The 24,964-nt window shown below is 38.6% G+C and overlaps 1 protein-coding gene across 3 annotated transcripts in view; it reads left to right on the top strand.

The window, feature by feature from the left end:
• The window catches only part of LOC126184280 (protein UBASH3A homolog), a 256,403-nt gene that overhangs the window by 160,558 nt on the left and 70,881 nt on the right, over positions 1 to 24,964 (top strand). For all 3 annotated transcript variants that reach the window (XM_049926659.1, XM_049926666.1, XM_049926674.1), the window contains 2 exons: positions 16,586 to 16,778; positions 20,176 to 20,311. In XM_049926659.1, the coding sequence (XP_049782616.1) occupies positions 16,586 to 16,778; positions 20,176 to 20,311 (329 nt within the window). The remainder of the gene's footprint in view (positions 1 to 16,585; positions 16,779 to 20,175; positions 20,312 to 24,964) is intronic.

Genomic DNA, 24,964 nt, shown 5'->3' on the forward strand with positions numbered 1-24,964 from the left:
CAAACTTTGTATTTGACTTGTAGGTCTGAAGATGACCACAGTTGTGGTTGAATCCGGTCACTGGAATAAATAATTTGTGATCAAGACTGTTTTTGATAGTAAATATTAGTAATAACATTGATCACTGTTTGCTCCCTCAATGTATTCCAAAGTAATCTGTCTGAGCAGCCCTTAGAAAATGCCAACTGTACCGACTGACTGCCGTGTCATTCTCGGCTGAGAGGCATCACTGGATGCAGATATGGAGTGGCATGTGGTGAGTGCACCCTCTCCCAGCCATTGTCAGTTTTTGTGACCAGAGCCACTACTTCTCAGTCAAGTAGCTCCTCAATTGGCCTCGCAAGGGCTGAGTGTATCCCACTCATCGGCAGTGCTTGGCAGACTCAGACGATCATCCATCCAAGTGTTGGCCAAGGCTAACAGCGCTTAACTGTGGTAAACTGACAGAAACTAGTATTTCCATTTTGGCAAGCCTACTGGCAAAGTTTGAACTGGTAGAAGCATATTAATGAGCTTCTCAAACAATTAAGTTCAGCTACTTTTGCTCTTTGTGTAATAGTTAATTTTGGAAACACATGGATTGACCTGATATATTTTGCATTTTTCCACTCAGTAATATCTTACAATATAATTTTGGGGGGGGGGGGGGGGTAACAGGTAATTCATAACTTGGAAAGAAAGTACTGACTGTACAAAAGAGAGCAGTAAGAATAACGTGGTGTTCCCCATGGATGTCATGCAGGTACCTCTTTAAGGAGCTAGGCATTTTAACTGCGCCATCACAATATACATATTTGTTAATGAAATTTTTCATAAGTAATCCATCACAATTTGAAAAGAACAGTGATATACATACCTACAACCCTAGAGAGAAAATGACCTTTAATACCCATTATGAAGGCTATCTGTGGCTCAGCAAGGAGTTTAATACACAGCAATCTTTGATTACTTGCCCAGTACCATAAAATGCCCTGCAGATAGCAAAGTAAGTTTTAAATCTAACTTAAAATATTTTTCCTGGACAACTCCTTCCATTCAATTAATGAATTTCTATTTAAAAACTGGTAGCCAGTAAAAAAATGAGTAAATGAAAGAAAATAATAAAAGAAAAAAAGGAAAAAATCTGTTTTTAAGTGCAGTTGCATGAACAGGACTAAAAACGTACTGTGTTCGTTAATGTTAACACTAATCATGTGTGCATATTGTATAAACTGACTTGTTCCACATAATTTTGATAAAAGAATCATTCAAATTATCTATGGAACTTGTAACTAACTAACAAAAGACTCCTGGAATTGTCAACAGAACTGATGATGGGGTGTGTGAAAGAAACTATAGGCACAATGACTCAAGACCTGAACATGATGCAGACCTGGCTGGATCTCTTAGGTGCCAGAGTGGCAATGGAAAGACTACTGTGGTTACTAGCTGATGCTAGAGTAGAGATAACAGCACTACAAGAGGTGATACACCATATGGTACATTGGCAATTGAGTCCTACAGTGTTATTCCTTCTCCCCGAAACAGTTTCTAGCTGGCCTGTGGAAGGCGCAGAAGGCATTAACAGCAGAACTTCAACATGTTGTTAAGCCAACAGAACAGAGCTTGCGATGATTTTATCATGTGGCAATGGCAGGAATTGGCACCAATAGAGCCCGACTCCATATACTAGTCCAGTTTCCAGTGGTCAGTATTAGACTTGGCTACTGTTTCTATGTTTCGGATCAGTGTATCAATATGTGGAACTGTTTCAGTGTTTTGAAACGGCTATGTTTCACCGTTTCGAAACAGTGGTGTTTCATTCCGCTCTGTGTCGGATAACGGGACCTGATTCGATCTCGAGCCAGCCACAGAAACTGTATCGTTGTTTCAAAATAACGCTGTTTCAGTCCACTTGTGCTTGGAACGGACTAACTGTATCGAAACAGTGATGTTTCATTTCGCTTTGTCTCGGACGAGATTCGGGCACGGCACAGATACGGAAATACGTTTAATATACTACTTCATCGAACTCTTTCAAGAGTGTCGAAATCCTTTTGACACACAACAGCATGAAGCTTAAGATTTCCGAAAATAAAGCTTCGTTTTTAATTGATTGCTCTATTCCGAAATGGCGTAATATATACTTTATAAACACTAAGAAACAACTTCATCGAACTCTTTCAAGAGTGTCGAAATCCTTTTGACACACAACAGCATGAAGCTTAAGATTTCCGAAAATAAAGCTTCGTTTTTAATTGATTGCTCTATTCCGAAATGGCGTAATATATACTTTATAAACACTAAGAAACAACAAAATAAAGCACACTATTCGCATTCAAAATAATAAAAGTGTGAAAAACATTCAGTTAAATTACACATCTCCTATAACATATGCTTATCTGTTGATGTACAGTAATCATAATAAAAAACTCAAGCAAACCTACAACATTTTGAATTAGAAAAGGCGTAGAGTGGCAATTTTTAGACATATACGTAAATTGGATGCACTTGAAAAGCAATATGATTGACAGATCATTGATGATGTAATGGTGAACGGGATGGGCTGAGAAGCATGGTGGATGTATAGTAATGATTCGAAACACCTTAAGGGACAAAATTTTTTTGTCTTATATTTTGTCATTTATTCGAATTATGTGGCTTTATTTGTGAGTCTATAGTCAATGTGCCTATTCTCCACAGTGATTTCTTTTGTGTGCATGGATATTAGCAGGCCGGGTATATATTATCCATACTAACGAAATGTGGGAATCCCAGTAGCGTATCCATTGTTTCTGCAGTTTTTTCCCACCTCCAGTACAGTTCGTGTTGGTTCTTCTGTCTTCAGCTATGGCGTTACGAAGTCCGGTGTGGGATTATTTTATGAAGATAAATCCTGAGAAAATTAAATGTAACTTGTGCTCGGCAGTGTTGTCGTTTAAAAGTAGTTCAACTTCTTGCTTAAACAGACACTTGCAACATAAGCATCCAACAGTTAATTTAAGTGAAACTTGTTCGAAATCAGTCTTTATGAATCTGAGCAGTGACGAAACCAGTTCAGTTTCCACAGCAACTGTTCAGGAATCTGCCATTCCAGTGCCTGTGCGTCAAGATGAACAGTCTGTGCAAGAAATACCCAGCACTTCCACCAGTTCAGTTCTGGGTAGGTGTGGTAAACAAACAAAGATTACTGGATTTGCATCAAGACCAGTGCCTTCATTCAAACGAGCCAAAATAGACGAACAGATTTTAAGACTTGTTGTTAAAGAATACCTTCCATTTAATGTAGTTGAGAGTGTAGAGTTTAGAAAAATGACTTATTTATTAAATGAAAACTATGTACCACCAAGTAGAAAAACACTCTCCCACAGTTTACTCTCTCAAGTGTTCGATAGCACACTAGTGCGAGTAAGATCTGCAGTGCAAGCTGCATCCTACATATGCATTACAACCGATGGACATCTGTGAAAAATGAGAATTATATTGCAGTGACTGCTCACTTCATTGATGAAAACTGCAATCTGAAGTCATATTTGTTATCTAGTTTTAAATTCCATGACAAGCATACAGCAGAAAACATTTCCAATGAATTACAAAATGTGACTTCAACTTGGGGTATCACCAATAAAATTGTAGCTTACACTACAGATAACGCACCTAATATGGTGAAGGCAGTGATGATGTGCAAATGGTGGCATGTACCTTGTTTTGCACACACACTGAATTTAATCATGCAAGCAAGCCTTGAACCAATTACAGACCAAGGGCAAAGGTGAATTCAATAGTGGAATTTTTCAAAAGAAGTCCTCAAGCACTTGAGAAATTACACAATATTCAGAAGCAAATGGGTGTTCCTATTTTAACACCGAAACAAGATTGCCCTACGAGATGGAATTCCACATATGAAATGTTTGACAGGCTTTTGAAAACCAAAGAGCCTTTGCAAAGCACCCTTGCCATCCTCAGTGTGGATTCACAAACAAAACTGTCCAATGAAGACTGGATGGTTATTGAAAAATCTTGTGAAATACTATCTCCTTTTGTACAAGTCACAACAGAAATTAGCAGTGAAAGAAATGTAACCTTGTCAAAAGTTGTCTTATTAAGCAAAGGTTTACAAAGTCATTGTCTGAGACTAAAAAACTCAGATCACAGCAATGAAGCCACTAATACAGTAATTGCTAAACTTGAGGACGGAATCTGTACCCACCTCGTTCAAACGTTTGCAGATAAAGCAATTGCTTGTGAGGCAACATTACTGGATCCTCGCTTCAGGGAGCATGGTTTTCCAAAAACTGGGCATCGATTAAAAGAAACAAAAGATGCCATAATTAACAAGTGCTGTGCAATACGACAGAAACCCACTCGGTGTTCTACAGAAAATCCGCCACCAGCCAAACCAGTTGAGGTGAGCACATTCACTTCTAGCAGTGGCAACATTTGGCAGGATTTTGACCAAGCTGTAGGTGGCTTGATCCAAAGTGTAGACAATCCACGTGCTGCAAGTATAGTCGAGCTTGATAAATATATGAAGATGCCACTGATACACAGATCACAAGATCCATTGCTGTGGTGGAAAGAAAATCATGTGTTGTTTCCTACACTGTTTGAAATAATGAAATGACGTCTTTGTATTATGGCCACCTCTGTTCCATGTGAGCGCATATTTTCAAAGCAGGGGCAAACAATAACAGACAGATGATCCCATCTTTCAAGCGAAAAAGTATCAAAAATGATATTTCTAAACTACAACTTAGAATAGGCACAGCAGATCTACTCAGAAATGAAACAGGAAAATTTCAATTGATTTTGTTCTTCTCTGGACAGAGTGCACTGAATTTATATTTGATTGTATTTTGTTTAGTCCCCTAAACTGTGCATGTAGCTACCTTACAAGAACATTTTTCTCAAATTTGTTGCACACAGAGGACACATTTTTGCTCACCATTCAGTGAGTTTAATTTTTTTTAGTACGTTATTTATTCATTTATGTGTTTGAGAATAATTATCTGATTTGTGTATGTATATGTTTGTGTGTATATTTTTGTAAATGTGCTGTGTTTCGTTATTACACTATAGGCATCTTGATACTTGTGTATGATAAAAAATTCTCAGGCAAATCAACAATTGTACTTCGATACTTTTGTTTTTGGCGTTCAGATACTGTGATAAAAATTGCATTTCTACAACAACGTAATTTCATCTCTGATTTCCTGGGCAAGTATATAATAAAATGGTAATACATCTGCTTGCTGTGACTACTTGAGGGAACTCCATGTACCTGTACCTCAAACAAACTTCTTTAGCAAGAACTATAAGTGGTGTAGAGGCAGATTTGCCATGATACAGGCATCACAAAGGCATTACACTGTAGGAACTGCTTTAAATTTTTGTCTGGATTTTATACTTTAAAGAAACATACGAATCTCTGCATTTCAGTTACCTTGAAATGTTTTCCTGTTCTATCAAGTGTACTTACTATGAGATGTATCCAGCTAACTTGTGAATGTTTGATGAGAAACTGCCATACTTGACCATTGCGCTATATCCTCCAGTCTGTTACAGTAATTTTTTGATCTGTGTGCATCAGTCACTTTGCATCCTGCTCTGTGTGACAAACAATGGAAAATTTATCTGCAGGTAGTAAAAGTGTGAGTGGCATACTCATAAATGTTAATTCAGTGCCTCACTTCCAGGATGTTATGTCAATAAATTATATCTCATGATATGCCTTTTCAAGAGCACATACAGACATTATCACTCTTAAAACCTATCAAAATTACGCACTAGAATACAGGGAAATGAGTTTGGCAAAATCTGTTATGTCAAACATATTAAGGCTGACCTCGGCCAATTGGAAAGTATGAAAGTCACATGACACGAAAGCAGTGCATTTGCTGCTACACGAAATATGGAACTGCAAAGACGCCTACGTGAAAGTTTCACACTTTCTGCGATGTGATTGGCGATCTCGCACCTCATTTGTGTTTTTATGACAATATTTATACAGTAGACACTCAAGATTATATAATGTAACGGCCTGTACTATTCTAAGACACAAACTGTTTCACTGTTTCGAAACAGCATTTCGAAACATTACATTGTACTGTTTCATTTGTTTCGGAACAGTTAGGTGTTTCAGTTTGCCCATCTCTAGTCAGTATGAATGCCTGAATGATAAAATTTTTGCGTAATTCTCACCTACCCAGTAAAGTGGGAAGCTCTAGGGAAGTTCATATAGATAAAGACACAGGAGATGCTGCTGATCTTCAAAGAAGAGGGAAGCTACATGTTGAGTTGATGGATGAGCTCCGTCAGTGCCAGAGAGAATGAGTTACAATATGCTCGATCCGAATGATGTAGACTGACACAAAAGCAAGTGAGGCACAATTGTTTTTTGGGACAACAGAAGCAGTGGTATTTGTACGAGATATTCTGGTGTTGCATCTTTACTTCCAAAGGGCCAGCATGCATTGGATCTCTTCCATGTTCACAAACAACTCTTATGAGCATGTTTGAGCATGTTTGACCTAAAGGGATGATGAGGCTAGGACTATGAGGTAGTAGGTTACTGATTAATGGTACAAAATTTGATGCAGCAGGAACATCTTTTTGTTTTCCATTTACTATCACTAGGACTATTATAGTGAATGTGACACAGGCTTTATTGTACTGGCTGAACAAGCCAGACCAGAACCTAACTTATGTGAACAACATCTTGAAATTTGACTTCCTCCATTGACTGAATGAACGTACAGATATGCTAAAAGGATGTATTACCATGGAACAGACACACCAACACATATAACAGTACCATGAGGACAATGCAGTAAAGTCATGACAATGAGTATCTCAGTTTCTTCTACCGTTGTGGTTGTAACTCTTCTTTGTGTAACCTGTTTCTACTTTAGGCAGAAAAATGCCTGAACACTCAAGCTCTTTGTGCATCAACTGCCAGTAAGATGGGTTAGTATTACAAAGTAGTGTGTATATAAATAAGCTGCCAGTGAACTTTGTGTTCACACTGAATTAGAGTAAAAGAGGAATGGAGAATGTTGTGTATATTTGCCAAACTATGGAACATGTAGTTGTAATTTTTACAGAAATGTAAACAGGTTGGAATCCAGTGGACTGAATCTCTCAAAAGGGAGAGGAGTGTTGCACCATGGTTTCAGCTGATGTAATGAACAGCTCTTGCACTGATTCAGTAGAACGACATCACAGGGAGGGTATCATATCTGCTCAATAACTAAGTGCCATGACACAACACCATGTATTCAGCATGCAAGAACATGTATTCAATATACTGATCTTTGTCCTGCCCAGTACTTCTCAAAGTTGAAGTTGTAACATATTGAAATGCCAACACGGCTTCTGAAGGAGCTGACGGTACAGTAAAGAAAGAGCAGATGATGTCACGATTTCCAAATGGTTAGTCCCAGCAGCTCCAGCCTGTTATGACTTAGTGGACAGGAATGTTGCTGTTCGATAAACACAGAGCCAGCCTGGCTCAGTCTCAGTTATACTCAGTATGGTCAGTTACTCAGTCAATGCCAGCTCCCAGTCATGAGAAGAAGTCTACTTGTAGTCTGAGGTGAACCAGCTAGCCAACACCATCAGACTTTGCAGTCAGTAGCTGCAGGATGATGCCTGATCTGAGTCAGAACACTGTTGGCACCTATGCATTGTCGGGCCACCAGCTGGGTGATTTCATCTGCTGCTTGTCACTTTCTTGATGGGCCATGAGTTCAAGTGTGGGCCAACTAGCTGCCCACTTACCACTGCCCAGGTGAACACACTGTTCTGTTCATCACCCTGGGCCGCTATATACAGTTGCAGTCCACTGCCTGGCCCAGTCACACACCATCATCATCAGCCATGCCAGACATCATAGTTTGATCCCCCGTCCCCAGTGTACTTCCTACTGAGCTGCATGAAGAGTCCATCAGCTCTGGCCACTTTCTGCTGTCTATCAGGTGCTGCCACCACCTTGCGTCATGGCTTTGGACAACAGCTGGCACCTGTAGGTACACGTCACTTGATGTCCTCCTGGCAGCCTCTTTCTGACATCAGCCCACTACTTGGTCTGTGGCTGCCTACATCATGGAGGCCACCGACCACATCAGAGCTCTCTGACTCCACCACTGTACTTAAATCGAATAAAAACCTTTCTCAACTATCCAGTCATGCTCTGTGGCAGGGCGGGGGGTGGAGTGTGTGCAGCTTGACACATCAGCAGCCCAAGTCAAAGATCACAAATGGAGATTCATCTTACCTGTTTACTTGCAAAATGAAGCTAAAGGCCATAATATAGGATGTTTATAAATGACTATCAGGGCTTTAACACTTTATAATATTTATTATATTAAACTTACAGTTATAAATGATATGCCAAATAAAAGAGCAACTCAAAGAATTTTACCAAGAACCTTCAATGTGAGCACCATTTGTCACATGGCACACATCAAGTCTATAGCCGAACGCTGGATAGGCCACAAGGGGCCCAATGGCAGGGCTTGCTTTGCATGGCCTCCACGTTCACCCGACCTAATGTCATGTGATTCTTTCCTTTGGGGCTTCATAAAGGATCGTGTGTACGTGCCTCCGCTACCAGCAGACCTCCTTCAATTAAGAAACTGGACTGAAGAAGCTATTGCTACAATCACTACACACACTTAACAACGTTTGGAAAGAACTCGGCTATAGACTTGATGTGTGCCATGTGACAAATGGTGCTCATATTGAACATTTATAAGGCTCTTGGTGAAACTGTTTGAGTTGCTCTTTCATTTGACATATCATTTATAACTGTAAGTTTAAAATAATAAATATTACAAAGTGTTACAACCCTGATATTCATTTATAAACACCCTGTATATAGAAGGTCATAATATACAGATACACAACAGAGTAGATAGTTATCAGTGTTAACAAGCGAACACATTTGGAACAAGATGAGTCATAGTAAAAGCACCTGGAAATATGTATGTCATTATTGGATTCATGTAGCAGACAGAAGAGTAACGATGTGTGTGAGAAATTTAGGGAAGCTGAAAATTCAGTGAGTGATATTTAAAGCAACCACCAACAGAAAGAAGTTTTTGTTAACTCTCCACAAAGATGTGCTCAGAATGAATTACAAGAAAGAGAATCTTGAAGGGAATCTCAACAGGAAGAGGAGTGGTGAAATAGGAAAACAAAAAGCAGCAAACCATGAAGTAAATGTGGCCACTAATCCCATTCCCAGTCATGAATTAATAAACTCTGACACAGTAAACAGTATGAGGTGGTGCAGTAGTAAAACACTGCATTTACATTTGGTAAGATGGCAACTCAAGTCCTGTTATAGCCCTTCAATTTTAGTTTTTTTGTGGTTTCTTTAAATATATTACGTATGTGCCAAGATGATTTCTTCAAAATGGACACCACCAATATCCTTCTCCATAGTTTCCCAATCCGAACTGGTGCTCCATGTTTATTGACATTTCTGTTGACTAGAAACGAAACCCTAATTTTCCTTTCTTTCTTTGGATGCAGTAAATAGTGGTCACTAAAGATGGTACAAAATCAGAAAGAATGTAAAGATGGAAAGCTGTCAAAGAGCAATAGAAGGCAATAAGGAAGATGACATCGGATGGAAGAAGAGTGTAAATAATGTTCTTAGTAGATAACAAAGAGTGTAGTTCTGAGCACTAATTACATGTGACGATGCTAGGCAAAACAGCATTGCATATATGTGTTTAGTTTATGTTGTGGGGCTGGAAAAGATTCTTCCATGAATTGTAAAATAATAGCAGACAATAAGTATGCAGGAGCTAATAAGTGTTCTTTAGTGAGTAAAGTGGGATGAGATTGGTGTGTGCAATTAAGTTCACATTTATAGATTAAGCCAAAAGAACTGTGAAGGAAAGAGTAGGACAAGTAAAATATTATTTGAGGTACAGAGTGTTACACTAAAGAACTGACTGAAATTTATATTTCTCTTATCTGAACTCTTCATTGAACCAACTCAGCATGGGAATACACATTCTACATGACTGAACAGAAGCAGCACATGCAGTGGAATGATGGCACCTCTTCATTTCCTTCCCTGCATTTTGGTGTCAGCAGGTCACAACCTTGATGACTGTAAACATTAGAATAGTTACTTGAACATGACATTCCAGAGATCGATTACATGATCCAGCAGTGACAGAGATATGACTAAATGTGTTCACTGATAGTGAGTGGAGTGAAAATAAAAAGCACTCATTTCTTTCTCTACATTTTGGTGTCAGCAGGTTGCAACTGTAATCATTGTAAACATTAGAACATATAATTAAACATGACATTCCAAGGATTGGTTAGATGATTCAGCAGCAACAAAATGTACTCAGTGATAGAGTGTGAAGTGAAAATAAAAAGGAGGAAATTGTTAACAGAAAATTTAAATGAAAAGAGGAATAAAATAAACTATGATTTGTATTTTCATGTACTTTCATGTAAGATATGCAAAAATTTCTGAAGAAAGCAGGCCGTAACAACTCTTGCCTATTTAAATAATGTAAATAATTGTCCATGTAAAGGAAAAACTCTATAAAATGTATCTATATGAATCGTCTGGGGGTGTTTGATTCTCATACACTCCCTCACATGAGGGCCGTACTGATAAGTAAGTCATCTTCAAGAAATTCCAGGTGGTTGACACAGCAAGCGATCTTTCCTTGAGAATTTTCAAATAAATTGGGCTGAGAACTTTCTGCTGTTGTAACTGACTACTATTTTCAAAATGTGGTTGGATGTAAATTTGGAAAGACATTGCATAATGGTGCTTGGGACTCATGTGAAACTTTTGTTTCTGCTGTATAGTAGAGCCTGCGTAAAATACCACAGTAAAAGTTCAGTCATGGGCTCTCCATTACAAGAAAATTAATTTTATTAAACAGGAATGCTGGGATAGTGGTAGAAGTGTTAAAAGATTAGACATAAATAGTAAAGTAAAAATATAATTTCGCTAGCTTCATGTCACATTGTCTTACCCCCAAAACACAGTCAACTTACATTAAGACTGAAAGTAAACATGTTCAGAAATGCTGTTGGTGAGTAAATCTCAGGAAGCACATGCAAAATTCTTCTATTCATGTTTCTTTGCCAGGTGTAAATGTACCTGTTGAAATTATTCTTCCATGTGAGCCTCCATGTGAGGATTATATCAGTGTAGGGTGACTGAACATATGGTTGTGGGTCTGAATGTCACATTGAAGCCTCATTATGGGACAGGGTAGAGGAATTTTCTGTCATTTTGAGTTTGTGAATGTTGGCAATAGGAGGATCAGCATGTCATTAAATACTGCTTATATCTAAGGAGGGATCTTCTATGCTGGAAGTAGTTCTCGGTCTCATCTCCCATCAGCAGATTTTCTGAACTCTGAAAATGAAATCTTTTTCTATCAATAAATACTGAGCTCATGGCATGCACTTTGTCTTAATGTACACATGTCTGTTCCATAGCAACTTACCACAAATTTCCAAATTTCATCTTCCACAGAGTAATGCATCTGGGAGATCTGTTATTTTCTACTGGATTTGTCGATACCAAAATCTAATGAGGGAGGTTGTAAATGTTTTCTTATATTTTTGTCAGAATATTTTTTGTGAATTGTAATTTGCCTTATTTTATGCTAATTTGCTTATATGTTCGAGAGTGACAGCATATTGATTAATATTAGTAGATGCGACGAATAATATCAAAGAGACTGGTTACAAGTGCCAGCTTGTGTGTTGTGTGAAATGTCTTTGCTGGAGTCGTCTCTGGCTGTAGTCTGTCGGCAGTGAACACTCGGTGTGTGACAGTGGAACAATGTATAGGTCCCCGTTATAATAATTTGCAAGTGACCAGCAAAAATGAGTTATTCTACTACTTTTTTATATAAACATCAAGAAGGAAGCACATTCGGAAAAATGGTATTTGAAGCACCAAAAATGAGGCAAGTGCATTGAAACAGGACATTTCCTCAGCCGACAAAACAGCATTATGAAATCATACTCTCACTAGACGACTGAAGCCAGCACAAAAAAGTCAAATATCATCTTATAAACATCCACGGAAAAGTGAGTACTCTCACGAAATATGCTAAATTCAAGTACATAAAAGTAGTGAGCATATTTCAACAGCCATCCTTTCTCCCACTTCCTATATACATTTTCATTCTCTCAGCCATTCTTTCATAATCTGTCTTCCCAATTAATTTATCCCAATTTTTTCTCTATGTTTTACATTCATTGTGGATTATGTTTTGAAGGCTGTGACTGTCAGAGTGAAAAGCATCAGTTGCCAGGTTTTGTTTTTATCCACAGTGCATTTCAGCAGTTAACAGTCATCATCAGGTGGAAGGCATCTTCCACATATTTTTTGTTAGTGGAAAATATTGCTAATTTTACTTCGTTGTGTTCTGTGGTTAATTTGCTCAGTTATCCACAGTGAAAGTAACGACGTAACGTCATGGCCACCTCACGTGCTGCTGCACAAAATCACCAGCATTTTCCACCTGATAATGATGGTTAACCATTGAAAAGGGTAATGGATAAAACAAAACTTTGTGAACAATGCAGCATTATGTTTTTTCACTCCATTTTCCTGTCTTCACTTTTTACTCCATTATTGGGGTTTTCTTTTTCCTTTCTTTCCACCTGTCTGTCTGTTTGCCTTTGATCCCCCCCGCCCCCAGGTTCGATTCCAGGCTGGGTTGGGGATTTCTCTGCCCGGGGACTGGATGTTTATGTTGTCATCACCGCAACCACCACCACCACCACCATTCAAGACAGTGGCTAGAAAGGACTGTGAAAAAAATTGGACTGTGTAAAAATTGAGACTTTGTATGGGTGCTGACGACTGTGCAGTTGAGCACCCCACAAACCAAACATTCCCCCCACCCCCTCCACTCTATCTTCTTTCATTTCGTTTGTTTATGCCCTGTTCATTGCTGTTGAGTTTAGCACTCATATTTATCTAGTTGGCTGCCATTAGCCTTTTTTTAGTGATACTTTTAGAATTTGAATACTGATTGTTAGTTTGTTACTGCCCATTTGTTAAGATGAATAGCATAACTTTTGATCAAACTGGGTTCACAAAAGATAGAATATAATGAGTCTGATGTAAGTTGTTGAGCGTGTCAAGGGAGCCACAATTTTTCTTTGAAAGTATCTGATCAGATGAAAGACACTGTTGTGAGTGTAAAGACGATAGTGGGGAGAAGAACTTTAGAGGATAGGCCTGGCTGCAAACAAACTCTATAACTGAAACTTATCTTGTGACAAAATATTTGAGATGGAGCAAGATGACACAGTGATTAAGGAAGTGGAATCCAGAAGACCATCCAGATTTAGGTTTTCCATGGTTTCTCTATAGTGAATGATGGGATAGTTCTTTTTAAAATCCAAGTATGTGTCCCATCTATAATGCTCATGTTATCAGTGCAACGTAAATCCTACCTGCCTTACACTATAACATATTTGAAAATGACCTTCAAAGTGTCTGTTGAAGTACTTCATGTTTTTAATGAACAAAAAAAGTGCTTTGTAGATAAGAAGTTTCTACTTTAAATTTTTATGTGAAGCATTACAGAGGGTTATCAGAATAATAAAAACATCCGTGAGGTAGGAACTGCTTGCACACAAATGATGACCTGCTTCCAGACGGATTTTGCACCATTTGTGGTACTACACGGTGGTTTTCTGAAAGGTAAGGGAGATAATCTGGAGTGAATTACACGCAGTGTGGCAAACCAGAGTTGCACATAAATGTTCATTGCAGATAATAAGTAGGCTATGGGAGGCACTAAGTTTCCTTTTAATGTTCATCCATGTGTAAATATACCTAGTGGTATAAACTGGTCGCTATCATCGTGGATTACAGGGTACATACAAGAAGCATTATTTGCTTTACCGGATGCACTTAATGATCTAAAATATCTGCTAATCCATGGATATAATACACCCTTGCAATGTAACAATGATACCAGCATAACAGTGAGACCAGTTGCCTATGCTATCACAGTGCTACCACTATGTTTGGCTGTAGAAAATAAGCAGCATGACATACACAATTTTTGCCCTTAAAACTAGTACACCCTGAAGGTGGCATGGAACAAGTGTTGAATTGGCATGAAGTGCATTATGTGCTTGGATATACAAATGATTAGCATCTCAGAGCAATGGCATAAAGTATCTAGTACTAACACTATCTATATTCTGTATTTAAGGAAATATTATGCAGTAGGTTTCTCATTCAGAAATCACATTCGAACATTGGCTATGTGCGGTAATATCTGTTATACCTTGTGTAAGGAGGAGAAACATCTGCAAATAGGTGACAGAATTGAGCAGCAGCAGGACCTTGGCAAATTGAGACTGCATTTTATCATTTGATGATATTGCTTCCCACATTGGCCGAGATCCCACAACTGTCGTGCAGATGTGGAACTGATGGTTTTAAGAGGGCCATAATAGACACCATGCAGGATCTTGACAGCCCTACATGACTCGTGCCCAAGAGCACAGACATATTGTTCACTGGCTGTACAGGATTGTACAGCTTCATAACATATCTCATGTCAAGAAATGAGCTTGCTTGCAGCCAGGAAAATACCCATACCAACAGTACGATGATTTTTGGAGCTCCACAGACTGTCAATAGGGCGAATGTTGTTGTAGACCAAGTGAGGTTGAATATTCATCCGTGTGTAAATATACCTAGTGGTTGAAACTGGCATCACAGTGGACAACATTTCAAATATGTGTCGAGCAATCCAGATTTAGGTTTTCTATAGATTTCCCAAAGTTGCTCCTGGAAAATGTCCGGAGTGTTCCTTTGAAAGAGTGTGGCTAATTTCCTTATCCATCTTTGAAACATTCTGAGCTTGTGTAACATCTCTAATGACCTCAGCGTCCTAAATGTTCCTTCCTTCATCATTGCAGCTTCTCTCATAGTGGCAGCAGATAGAGTCACACCAACAAGTAGTTCTCCTACTCATTGGCACCACAATGTCTTTCCAGATGAGTCCTGGTTCTCTGTAAGGCTTCACCATATTTATATCTATTTGAGATGGCTCAGAAGAAAACAAACATTACCAGATCGTATTTGTCATCATCCTATGGATGTGATGTTACAGGGTCGCCATTGAATACACAATACTATCGCCTCTGGTTCCCACAGCTTGTAATTTAGACAACAGGCATTACTATTTTTTGAGCTCTCCATGACATTAACTTTCAAAGATAGAAGCAACAGTGCATGTTGCCTGTGCTGTCCTGATCGACCCCTATTCAGAGTGTGTTCAACTGTTGTCCTGGCCACCACATTCTACAGTTGTCTAACCAGTTGCAAACGTTGTGTCGTGTTGCCGAGAGACTCTTTCCACTCTGATTGTCAATGCAGCTGGGAAAGACGTCATCTAAGTTCAGTGTGATAAGGTGCCTAGTTAGTTGAGACTCATGTTACTGCCAGGGGGGGGGGCACTTTTGTGTACTAAATTTTACACCCTTTATGTTCCCAGATCACCTCCAAATGTAATCATGTACTCTTCTGTATACAGTACACACAATAAGTAAAATCCCTTTATTTGCTGTCCTGCCTGGTGTTGCAGTTTTAATGGCCATTCATAAATCCAAGCTGTTGCTGTAAAGATGGTGAATGATGGCTTTGCAGCCCTTGACTCTTTTTTTGATTGTTGTTAGTTCGTACTGAAGAGTTTCTTCAGTGTCTGTCATAACACCCTCTTCTTATTGGTGATCAGAAGTTTAGAATCAAAAAATGTTCACTGTAGACAAATGCACTTCATTGACTTCAGTTAGATGTTTCTGAATCCAAACACAGTTAGCTGATGGCTCCACGATCTATGACGCCTCTGCCTACTGAGCCCGTACACCCTCACTAAACCACAACACTCACCTGGGAAACCAGAGAATGACTTATAATAATTCCATGTTTGTGAACAGGAATACAATTTTGAATTCTTGTGGGCTTTACATACTGGAAAAATAATTTTGTTGGTCACTAAAGGTCAGTAACTACCAACTTCCGAAATGTTGAACATTTTTAAAAATCACCTTCACCCCAGGGGACATACAATTTGCATCCTACATCCGGTAAAGCCTCCTAATAGACTCCCTGATCCTGTGAGCAGCCTATCACTCCTGAAAAGGTTTAAAAATTCAGGACTTTCATCCAGCAGCCTCAGGAGTAGATGGAAAGTATTCCCATCGGTAATTTCCTTCTCCTGTTAATAGCACTCTATTCAAAAGTAGTGCTTTCTACCAGGACTTTTTGCAAGTTTATTTCCAGCAAATGTTGTAAAACAGCATCCTTAAGCCAGATAAGCCGGCTCTTATGACAAGTAGCTTTAAGTGAATTAGGGGAAAAGCCATCCTGTCAGTTCCAGGATGGACAAACATCAAATGCATCGGATGTTGGATGCTAGTTCTTGCATCCTCAACAGCCAATAGAATGATCCCATGGTCTGGCTGGGAAAACTGTGATACAGTGTTTACAGTCTTTTGATAACCATCAACATTTTTCAGTTTTATATGTATGTTTAAATAAGTTTTGCACTCTTTGTATTGTTTTCAGAACAGTTAGTCTTAGTGAAACATCACTGCCATCTCCCCCTGTGACAGAGCCGGATGGAACAGTGAAAACCATGGATCCTTCAGCAGATCCGCCTCATATATTCTCTGAGTCTGTGACAGATGCTACTAGCAGCTCCAAACCATCAGATGCAACCAGTGATTCTGGTGACGAGAAACATACTGAGGATGGAGTGGTATGTTAGACTACATTTTATATGATTATTTTTTTTTAGTTTTCTGGCTACTGGCATGTTTTGCTGTTTCAGTGCAGTGTTTAGCTTCACATTCTACTGTGTTTACCTGTGAGTACCTATTGCAACCAACAGCCAAGATAACCTGTAGTACTTTCCTACTTCATATGTAGTTAGCTTTTTTTTCCCAGCATTTTTGCCATCTTCTCGTCAGCACTTTTCCCGTCTTCTCGTCTGACCCATCTTCAGTATAATAACTGTATGCAGTGAGGTAGTAATTAAGACACTTTAGTTGAGTTCCAGAGGACAGGGATGCAGTTCCCCTTCTCACCATCCAGACTGAGCTCTTCCTCGGTATCCTCAAATCAAATGAGGCAAATGCTATAGCAGTTTCTTTAAAAGGATATGGCCAGTTTCCTTTCCCATCTTACTGCAGTCTGAGCTTGTGCTTTGTCTCTAATGATCAATTGCTGTGAATGGGATGTTAAACTGTAATTGTCACTCCCTTCATTGTAATTATGCAATAAAGTTTGTTTACCAACCAGCCCATAGAACAGTAAGTGCACTTGATACCTTACTTTTCTGGCTGTTACGATGAAATCAGTTTATGTATACTGATGTTCTGTATTTCACAAATTTATAGCATAGCTCATAGAAAATGCTATTCACCATGTGTCTTATCATTTACTGCTAGAAGAAGCCCTCCTCCATATTTCTTTGTGCACTGTAATCTTCAGCTACAAGCATCTTGAACTAGAGGCCATGCGTTGCAGAACTCTCCAACACTTAAGCTCTGCAACTTTTTTGTTAGGAGTAAGATCAGATTTTGGAGGTGAAAATGTCAAAAAGTTGACTTACTTTTCCCATTTTCATTTACTGATGTCTTATGACATAATCATCTTCCAGGGTAATTCATCACTGAGGAAAAAAGTGTTTGTTGCATGTCACTGGGTAATAGGAGTAATATGTTGTGTCCACTTGAAAACCTCTTGTAGACAGCTCTGTAAACAGTTGGGCCTTCTGATAACAGCATTCCTTCAGGACAAGTTTGTGGTCAACAATCAATCACAATTTGAAAAAGGCAGAAACATTTAACAGTATAGTAGTAGAAAGAGAAATAATGCTCATTATCAATTTCCCAGCCCTAGTGCGGCACAGATAGGCGTGAAGTATTCAGCTATAAAAAAATTTGACTGTCTTCGTGTGTGTGTGTGTGTGTGTGTGTGTGTGTGTGTGTGTGTGTGTGTGTGTGTGTGTGTGTGTGTGTATGTTTTAAGAGAAGGAAGGAGAGACATTAAACACAGTTAAATAAATATTACTGTATGCATAGGAAGAAAGAAGAACATTAAGAGATTGTGTAAATGGTCAGTATCTTGCCATGTTTTACACTGAAATGTTGTACTATAATTTTAAAACTGGCTCATTCCATGCTGTAGCGAGATGTTGCAATAATAATCCATGAAACTCATAACTGACAAAACTAACTGCCTGCCCAACTTCCTAACTGTGTCTTATTATATGCATCTTTTCTATTGTCTTCTACCAACCTTCCACCTGTGCACTATTTTGATCTTTTCTTATCTCTTGGAATTCAGCAAAGAATTTCCTTCATCTATTTGCCATTAGTTCCTCTGGCGACAGGTCTTGTCCATCCAAATTTCATTTTCATTACACTCATAACATACATCTTCCACTCTAGTCGGTTCTATGATCAGTTTGTTTGTTTTCCTATCTCTCCCACTTTCTATATAGTGTGCTTACTTTCTGAACATGCATTTAGTTTTGTACATTCAGTTCTTAGCTGTGGTGTTCTTTTCTGGGAGACCAATAGACAAAATATGAACACAATTTTCACACTCAGGAAAGGGCTATAAGAGTAATAATCAAAAACAGTAGTTGAGCTCATTGTAAGAGTCTGTTCAAAACACTGGGTATTTTGACTGCACCAGTGAATACATTTACCAGGCAGTTGCACACATCAAAAATAATTTTACTCTACAAACAGCTCTGTCCATGATCATGGAATAAGGTCCAGACTCGCCCGCAGCTCGTGGTCGTGCGGTAGCGTTCTCGCTTCCCACGCCCGGGTTCCCGGGTTCGATTCCCGGCGGGGTCAGGGATTTTCTCTGCCTCGTGATGGCTGGGTGTTGTGTGATGTCCTTAGGTTCGTTAGCTTTAAGTAGTTCTAAGTTCTAGGGGACTGATGACCATAGATGTTAAGTCCCATAGTGCTCAGAGCCATTTGAACCATTAAGGTCCAGACTGAACTTACATTACCCAAGAAGGAATGAACATAAAACTCAAATAGTATTTTCTACCAAGGAATAAAACTGTACAGGAAATTACCAAAGGAGACTGCTAAAATTGGTAAAACAAACTTATATAAAAAGGCAGGTAAAAAGTACCTGTTAACCCAAACATTCTACATGAGGTAGGTTACTTTGATAATACAGAGTAGGATTTTGGTAGAAAAAGGTAACACACGTAATAATAAAACATCTCTACATAACACTTTCTATTATTATTTTTCATTCTTTTTGTTACTTTTCTGGAGAAACTTACTCCCAGAAATAAGAAATGTATAGCGTGAACCCCAAGTCTTGTTTCTGAGCTCAACGTTGCACTTGTTGTAAAGTGATGCTGACTCAGTTCTGCAGGCTAGCAAATGAATAGTTGCTGTGCACAAAATGTTCCTGATGTCAGCTGGAAGTGTGTGTAGTGCATAGTTTGTATTGTATGTGCAGTGACTGGGAGTAAGAAATGAATGAATAGTAAAGTACTAGACTTTTCAATTATCAAGTAACTAATTTCTAAAACAGTGTTGTATGCTAGGGTAAACTGAATGAGGTAGCATTGTTTTAAACAGAATGGCCTTGTATTTGGAGGGCTGGAGGCTCCAATTTTCATCCAGTCATCCTGATTTAGGTCTCCTGTGGTTTCCCTAAATTATTTCAGTCAAATAACAGGGTGGTTCCTACTATAAGCCCACTGCTGACTATCTGTCCCCTCCTTGTCATACTAGAACTGTAAGTCTGTAAATATCTGTATATGTGAATTACTTTATTTTTGTTCTTCTTAAATTGTAATACCAAGACTTGTCCAATATACTTGGAAAATAGATCTGTAGATGGATAAAACAACAACAACAATTAAAATTTGTCATTTACATAATGTGTCACGTTTTCTGAGGTTGTAGTTGTGGTAACCACTATCTTCCATTTCCTCCTCTGTTTTGGACACATTAATTCAATATACATCTCTTAAATGAAATACACTTTTGAAAAATCACAACTCTGCTGCATTTGTTTATTTATACAATCAGTTAGGAAATTGTGTAAGTGTGTTACGAGAGACATCTATAATCCATACACAAGTGTTATTTTTTCATGCAAACTTACAGGTTTGTACAAGTGCAGAGTCAGAAGCAGCCTCTGAGGTAACGAACAGTGAACCACGCCACCTGTATATTGTTCGTCATGGGGAGAGAATTGACTTTACATTTGGAACATGGATCCCATACTGTTTTGATGAACAAGGTACGTTATATTTTTATTTTGAGTTTGAAAGTATGAAACAGTAAAGTATTGCTGGCTGATGTAAATGATGGTAATGTCTCAGTGTTCTCTTGTTGTCACTGGTCATGGAACTATGGATCAGTGATTGAGATGTGTATATAGATTTTGATAGAATTAATAGAATGAGATTCGTAAAGTAAATGATCATGTTCCAGATATATTCCCACCTGTTTTGTGATTTCTGTGTAACTTGGCATATCATACCATGTGTAGTACATAAATTATTTAATGATAGCTCTCTACTTTCCTAGTTTTCCACAGAATTTGTTTCTTTAACTGTAGTACATTTCTTGTCCCATGCTGTGGCCATAGGTTACAATTTGGAATATAAATGTATGTATTTGGAAAGGGAATGGGAAAAACTTCGTGACAATGGAAAGATGAAAAGTGGATGTGTTAGGGGTGGCAGAAACAAGGTGAAGAGATGAAGAAAGGCATAAATTGAGAAACAAGTTTAGACTACTGGACAGACAATGATAGTGGCACCAGGAATGGAGTGGGTATAATTGTCGGAGTTTGACTATAAGAGGAATTAACTATAATACACGAGAGAATGATGAGGACAAAAGTATCATTGATGGGGACAGCATTGATAATATTACTTGTATATGACCCCCCCCCCCCTTCCAGAAGTAGTGTATTTAGAGCAAAAAAGAGGAGTTTGTGGAAGAAGTGCAGAGACAGATGACTGGGCAGAACACACTTGTAATGATAGATAGTGATGTACATATTGGTAGAGAGAGACACAGACATAAAAATATATCAATTGAAGACATAAAGTCTATGTGTGAGTCAGCAATCATATTTTTAACTTTATTAATAATTGTCTGTCTTGAAAACAAGATGGACAATTATTGATAAAGCATGAAAATATACTTGGAAAAATGGCTGGGGAAGGTGAGACAGTGAAGGTAATAGATTATTGGACTTTTGAAAGAAGAATGAATTTAAAGTTGGAACGTCATGGGTTTTATATATATATATATATATATATATATATATATATATATATATATATATATATATATATATATGTGTGTGTGTGTGTGTGTGTGTGTGTGTGAGAGAGAGAGAGAGAGAGAGAGAGAGAGAGAGAGAGAGAGAGAGAGAGAGAGAGCTCCATATTGTAACATGGTGTTGCAGTGATTGTTTTAAAAAGTCAGTAGTTGATTATATATATTAGTAGATGAAATGATGAGAAACATTGCAGTTAGCAAGATAATGCCATCAGATGCATCAGATGGTGACCATCACCTGTTAGTAATGAACATCAGAGAAATAAAGGAGAGAAAAGGGGGAGAAAACCAAGAAAGGCATATGAGTGTGTGGAATGTAAAAGAAGCAGAGTTAAAGGAACATTATCAGAGGAAAATAAGAAACAAAATCCTTCTGGGTGAGCTGCAAACTATGGAAAACGAGTGGAGGAGCTTATGAGCACAATGATGGAAGCAGCAGAGGGAAATGAGTGCAAGAAATGGCAATAGAGTTACTTGGTGCCACCTTGGTGGGATTCTGAAATAAAAGGAGGAGTTTTGGAGAATAATATATTTAGATTAATATTTCAATAAAGCATATTAAAGCATGGGAAGAAGATGAAATGAGATAGGAGGTGGCACAGGAAAAGAGAAAGTGGATGGAAAAATGGACCACAGTGATGGAACAGTTAGTAAAGGAAATAAGAAAATACTGTATGGAATAATCAAGAATACTAGAGGAGAAATGGCAGAGAATGTAAAAAAGGGTGGTAAAGATGGAAATGAGGTAGAGGCGGAGGAGGATCTGAAAGAACTGTGGTGGGCATATTTTGAGAATTTGCTGAATACGGATGGAGCAGTGGAGGAAGATACAGATGTAGAGAAGAATGCTACTGAACTATAAATGGATGAAGATCTAATATGACTAGAAGTGGGGGAGTCACTGAAGAACATGAAAGAGGAAAGGCATTGGGGTTGCACGAGCCAAGAGCGGAAATTATCAGAACAGCAGAGGTGGGGGCATGGCAGCTGTCTAGACTTATCAGTTCCTCTTACTTTGATCCACTGTCATGTAGCAGATACACCAGACAACCTGTTCCTGCTCACAGCACCCTTGCAGTTAAAGTATTGTATTGAAATGTCTCACTGTGGGCACACATTCTAACCATAAAAAAAAGTTAGTGGCATAAAATGTATCTGAATGAATCTCTCACTCTGCAGTGGAAAATTCGTTTTGTTGAGAACGCTCTTATAGCGCAACCTATCCGAGGATGACTCAGAACTGGCCCTTACAGCTTCAGCTTTACTTCTGTCAGTAATTTTCTCCTGACTTCTGAACTTCACAGAAGTTCTCCTGCATATCTAGCAGTCTTTCACATTCATGGAAGAAAGGATATCACAGAGTAATAGCTTAGCTTTAACTTAGGGGATTCTTTCAGGAATGAATCTTTCACACTGCAGCAGAGTGTAAGAGCGTAGCCCAAAAAAAGGAAAGTTTCTGGATTTGAGTCCTGGTCGGGCACACAGTCCTGGTCCAGCGCACAGTCCTAATCTGCCAGGAAGTTTCAGTATAAAATGGATTCAGGTCTGACCCTTCTACAATTTTTATATGACCGTTAAAATTAATGTCTAACTCCTGGCTTCAGCTGTCAGAGACTGTGGTCATGAATGTGTGAGTTGCGTGTGTACGTGTCTGTGTATGTTGTCTATTTTTGATGAAGGACTTGTTGGCCAAAAGCTCACTTTCTGGCAGTTTTTTTGTTGTGCCCATCTGCGACTCAACATCTCTGCTGTATGGTGAGTAGCAACTATGCTTCTCATAATAATGTCTAACTTTTTCAAAAAACATATTTGGACTTGGCACTTCTACAGAAGTTTGACTTATGGTTAAAGAATGTATCAGTATAATAGCTGGTCATATTCCCAACAACTCTTAAAAAGCTGTGATAGATATTCACTCTGATGCATAACCAGAAACTAGAAAAATAATTTCACAGCACCCACAATGTGAATCCAGTGATGGTACAGCCAATAGAGACAGTAATATGATTCTTCTTGTCAGTTGATAGTGATGAAGAACCTGAACTGTATGTTCAGTCTTTGTCACTATTTTCAAGGCATAATAAATGAAAAGTGAAAAATAATGGAAGTGAAACATGGACGATAAATAGTTTGGACAAGAAGAGAATAGAAGCTTTCGAAATGTGGTGTTACAGAAGAATGCTGGAGATTAGATGGGTAGATCACATAACTAATGAGGAGGTATTGAATAGGATTGGGGAGAAGAGTAGTTTGTGGCACAAATTGACTAGAAGAAGGGATCGGTTGGTAGGACATCTTCTAAGGCATCAAGGGATCACCAATTTAGTATTGGAGGGCAGCGTGGAGTGTAAAAATCATAGAGGGAGACCAAGAGATGAATACACTAAGCAGATTCAGAAGGATGTAGGCTGCAGTACGTACTGGGAGATGAAGAAGCTTGCACAGGATAGAGTAGCATGGAGAGCTGCATCAAACCAGTCTCAGGACTGAAGACCACAACAACAACAACAATAAATGGAAAACCAGTTGTTCTACTGCATCTGTGAATACTATTAGCAAAGCTTGCAGGGGCACTTTCTTCTCAAATGTAGACTTTTTGGTTTTTGTTGCAGGCCTTTTTTGTGAAGATTGGTTTGATACAGCCCTCTGCATTAGTGTAGCCTATGTAAGAGCCCTCATCTTTGCATAACTGCTGCAACCTACATCCAGTTGAACTTTCTTGCTGTAGTCCAGCCTTGGCCTCCCTCCAAAAAATTTTATCGCCCCTCCCCCCCCCCCCCCCTCCCCCTGCTGCACCCATTACTAAACTGACTATTACTTCTATTACTTGATGCCTCAGGCTGTGTCACCAACCCATTCGTCCATTTAGTCATTTGTACCATAAAGCTCTTTTCTCCAGTACATTCTCATTAGTTGCTTGTTCAGAATTCTTCTACAGCACATTCCAAAAGCTTCTAGCCTGTTCTTGTTTGTGCTTCCTATCATCTACATTTCACATCATATGACACTGTAGTCCAGACAGCTATTTTCAGAAAAGATTCCCTAATACATATATTTATATTAGATGTTAACATAATTCTCTGCACAAGTTATTTTGATACCCAAATGGCAAAGCTTATTTAATTCTTTTTGTGTCTGATTTCCTTATCTGATCTGTCAGTGTCACCTGATTTAATTTTAGTGCACCACATTAGCCTAATTTTACTGTGGTTGATGTTGATCTTACAATCTCTTTCCAGGATGCTATTCTGTCCATTTAACTGCTCTTTCAAGCAATTGCTGTCTCTGCCAGAGTTTTTGTGTAATCCAAATTCCTTCTTGTTTTCCTGTACTGTTTGTTCTATGCACAGTTAAGTGACATGGTGGTTAGTGTATTAACCCTTTCTCACCTCCTTCTCAACTACCACTTCCTTTTAGTGTCCTTCAATACTACTAACTGCAATCTGGTTTCTGTCCAAGTTGTAGATTTCATTTTGCTCCCTTGGTTTGACCCCTGGATAACTTCAGAATTTCAAAGAAAGAATTCCAGTCAACATTGTCAAAAGCTTTTTTGAAGTTTTACATTGCTGTTATTTATGTATAATAGCACTCTTTTATT

The sequence above is a fragment of the Schistocerca cancellata genome, chromosome 1 (assembly GCF_023864275.1).
Source record: "Schistocerca cancellata isolate TAMUIC-IGC-003103 chromosome 1, iqSchCanc2.1, whole genome shotgun sequence".
Classification (NCBI taxonomy): domain Eukaryota; kingdom Metazoa; phylum Arthropoda; class Insecta; order Orthoptera; family Acrididae; genus Schistocerca; species Schistocerca cancellata.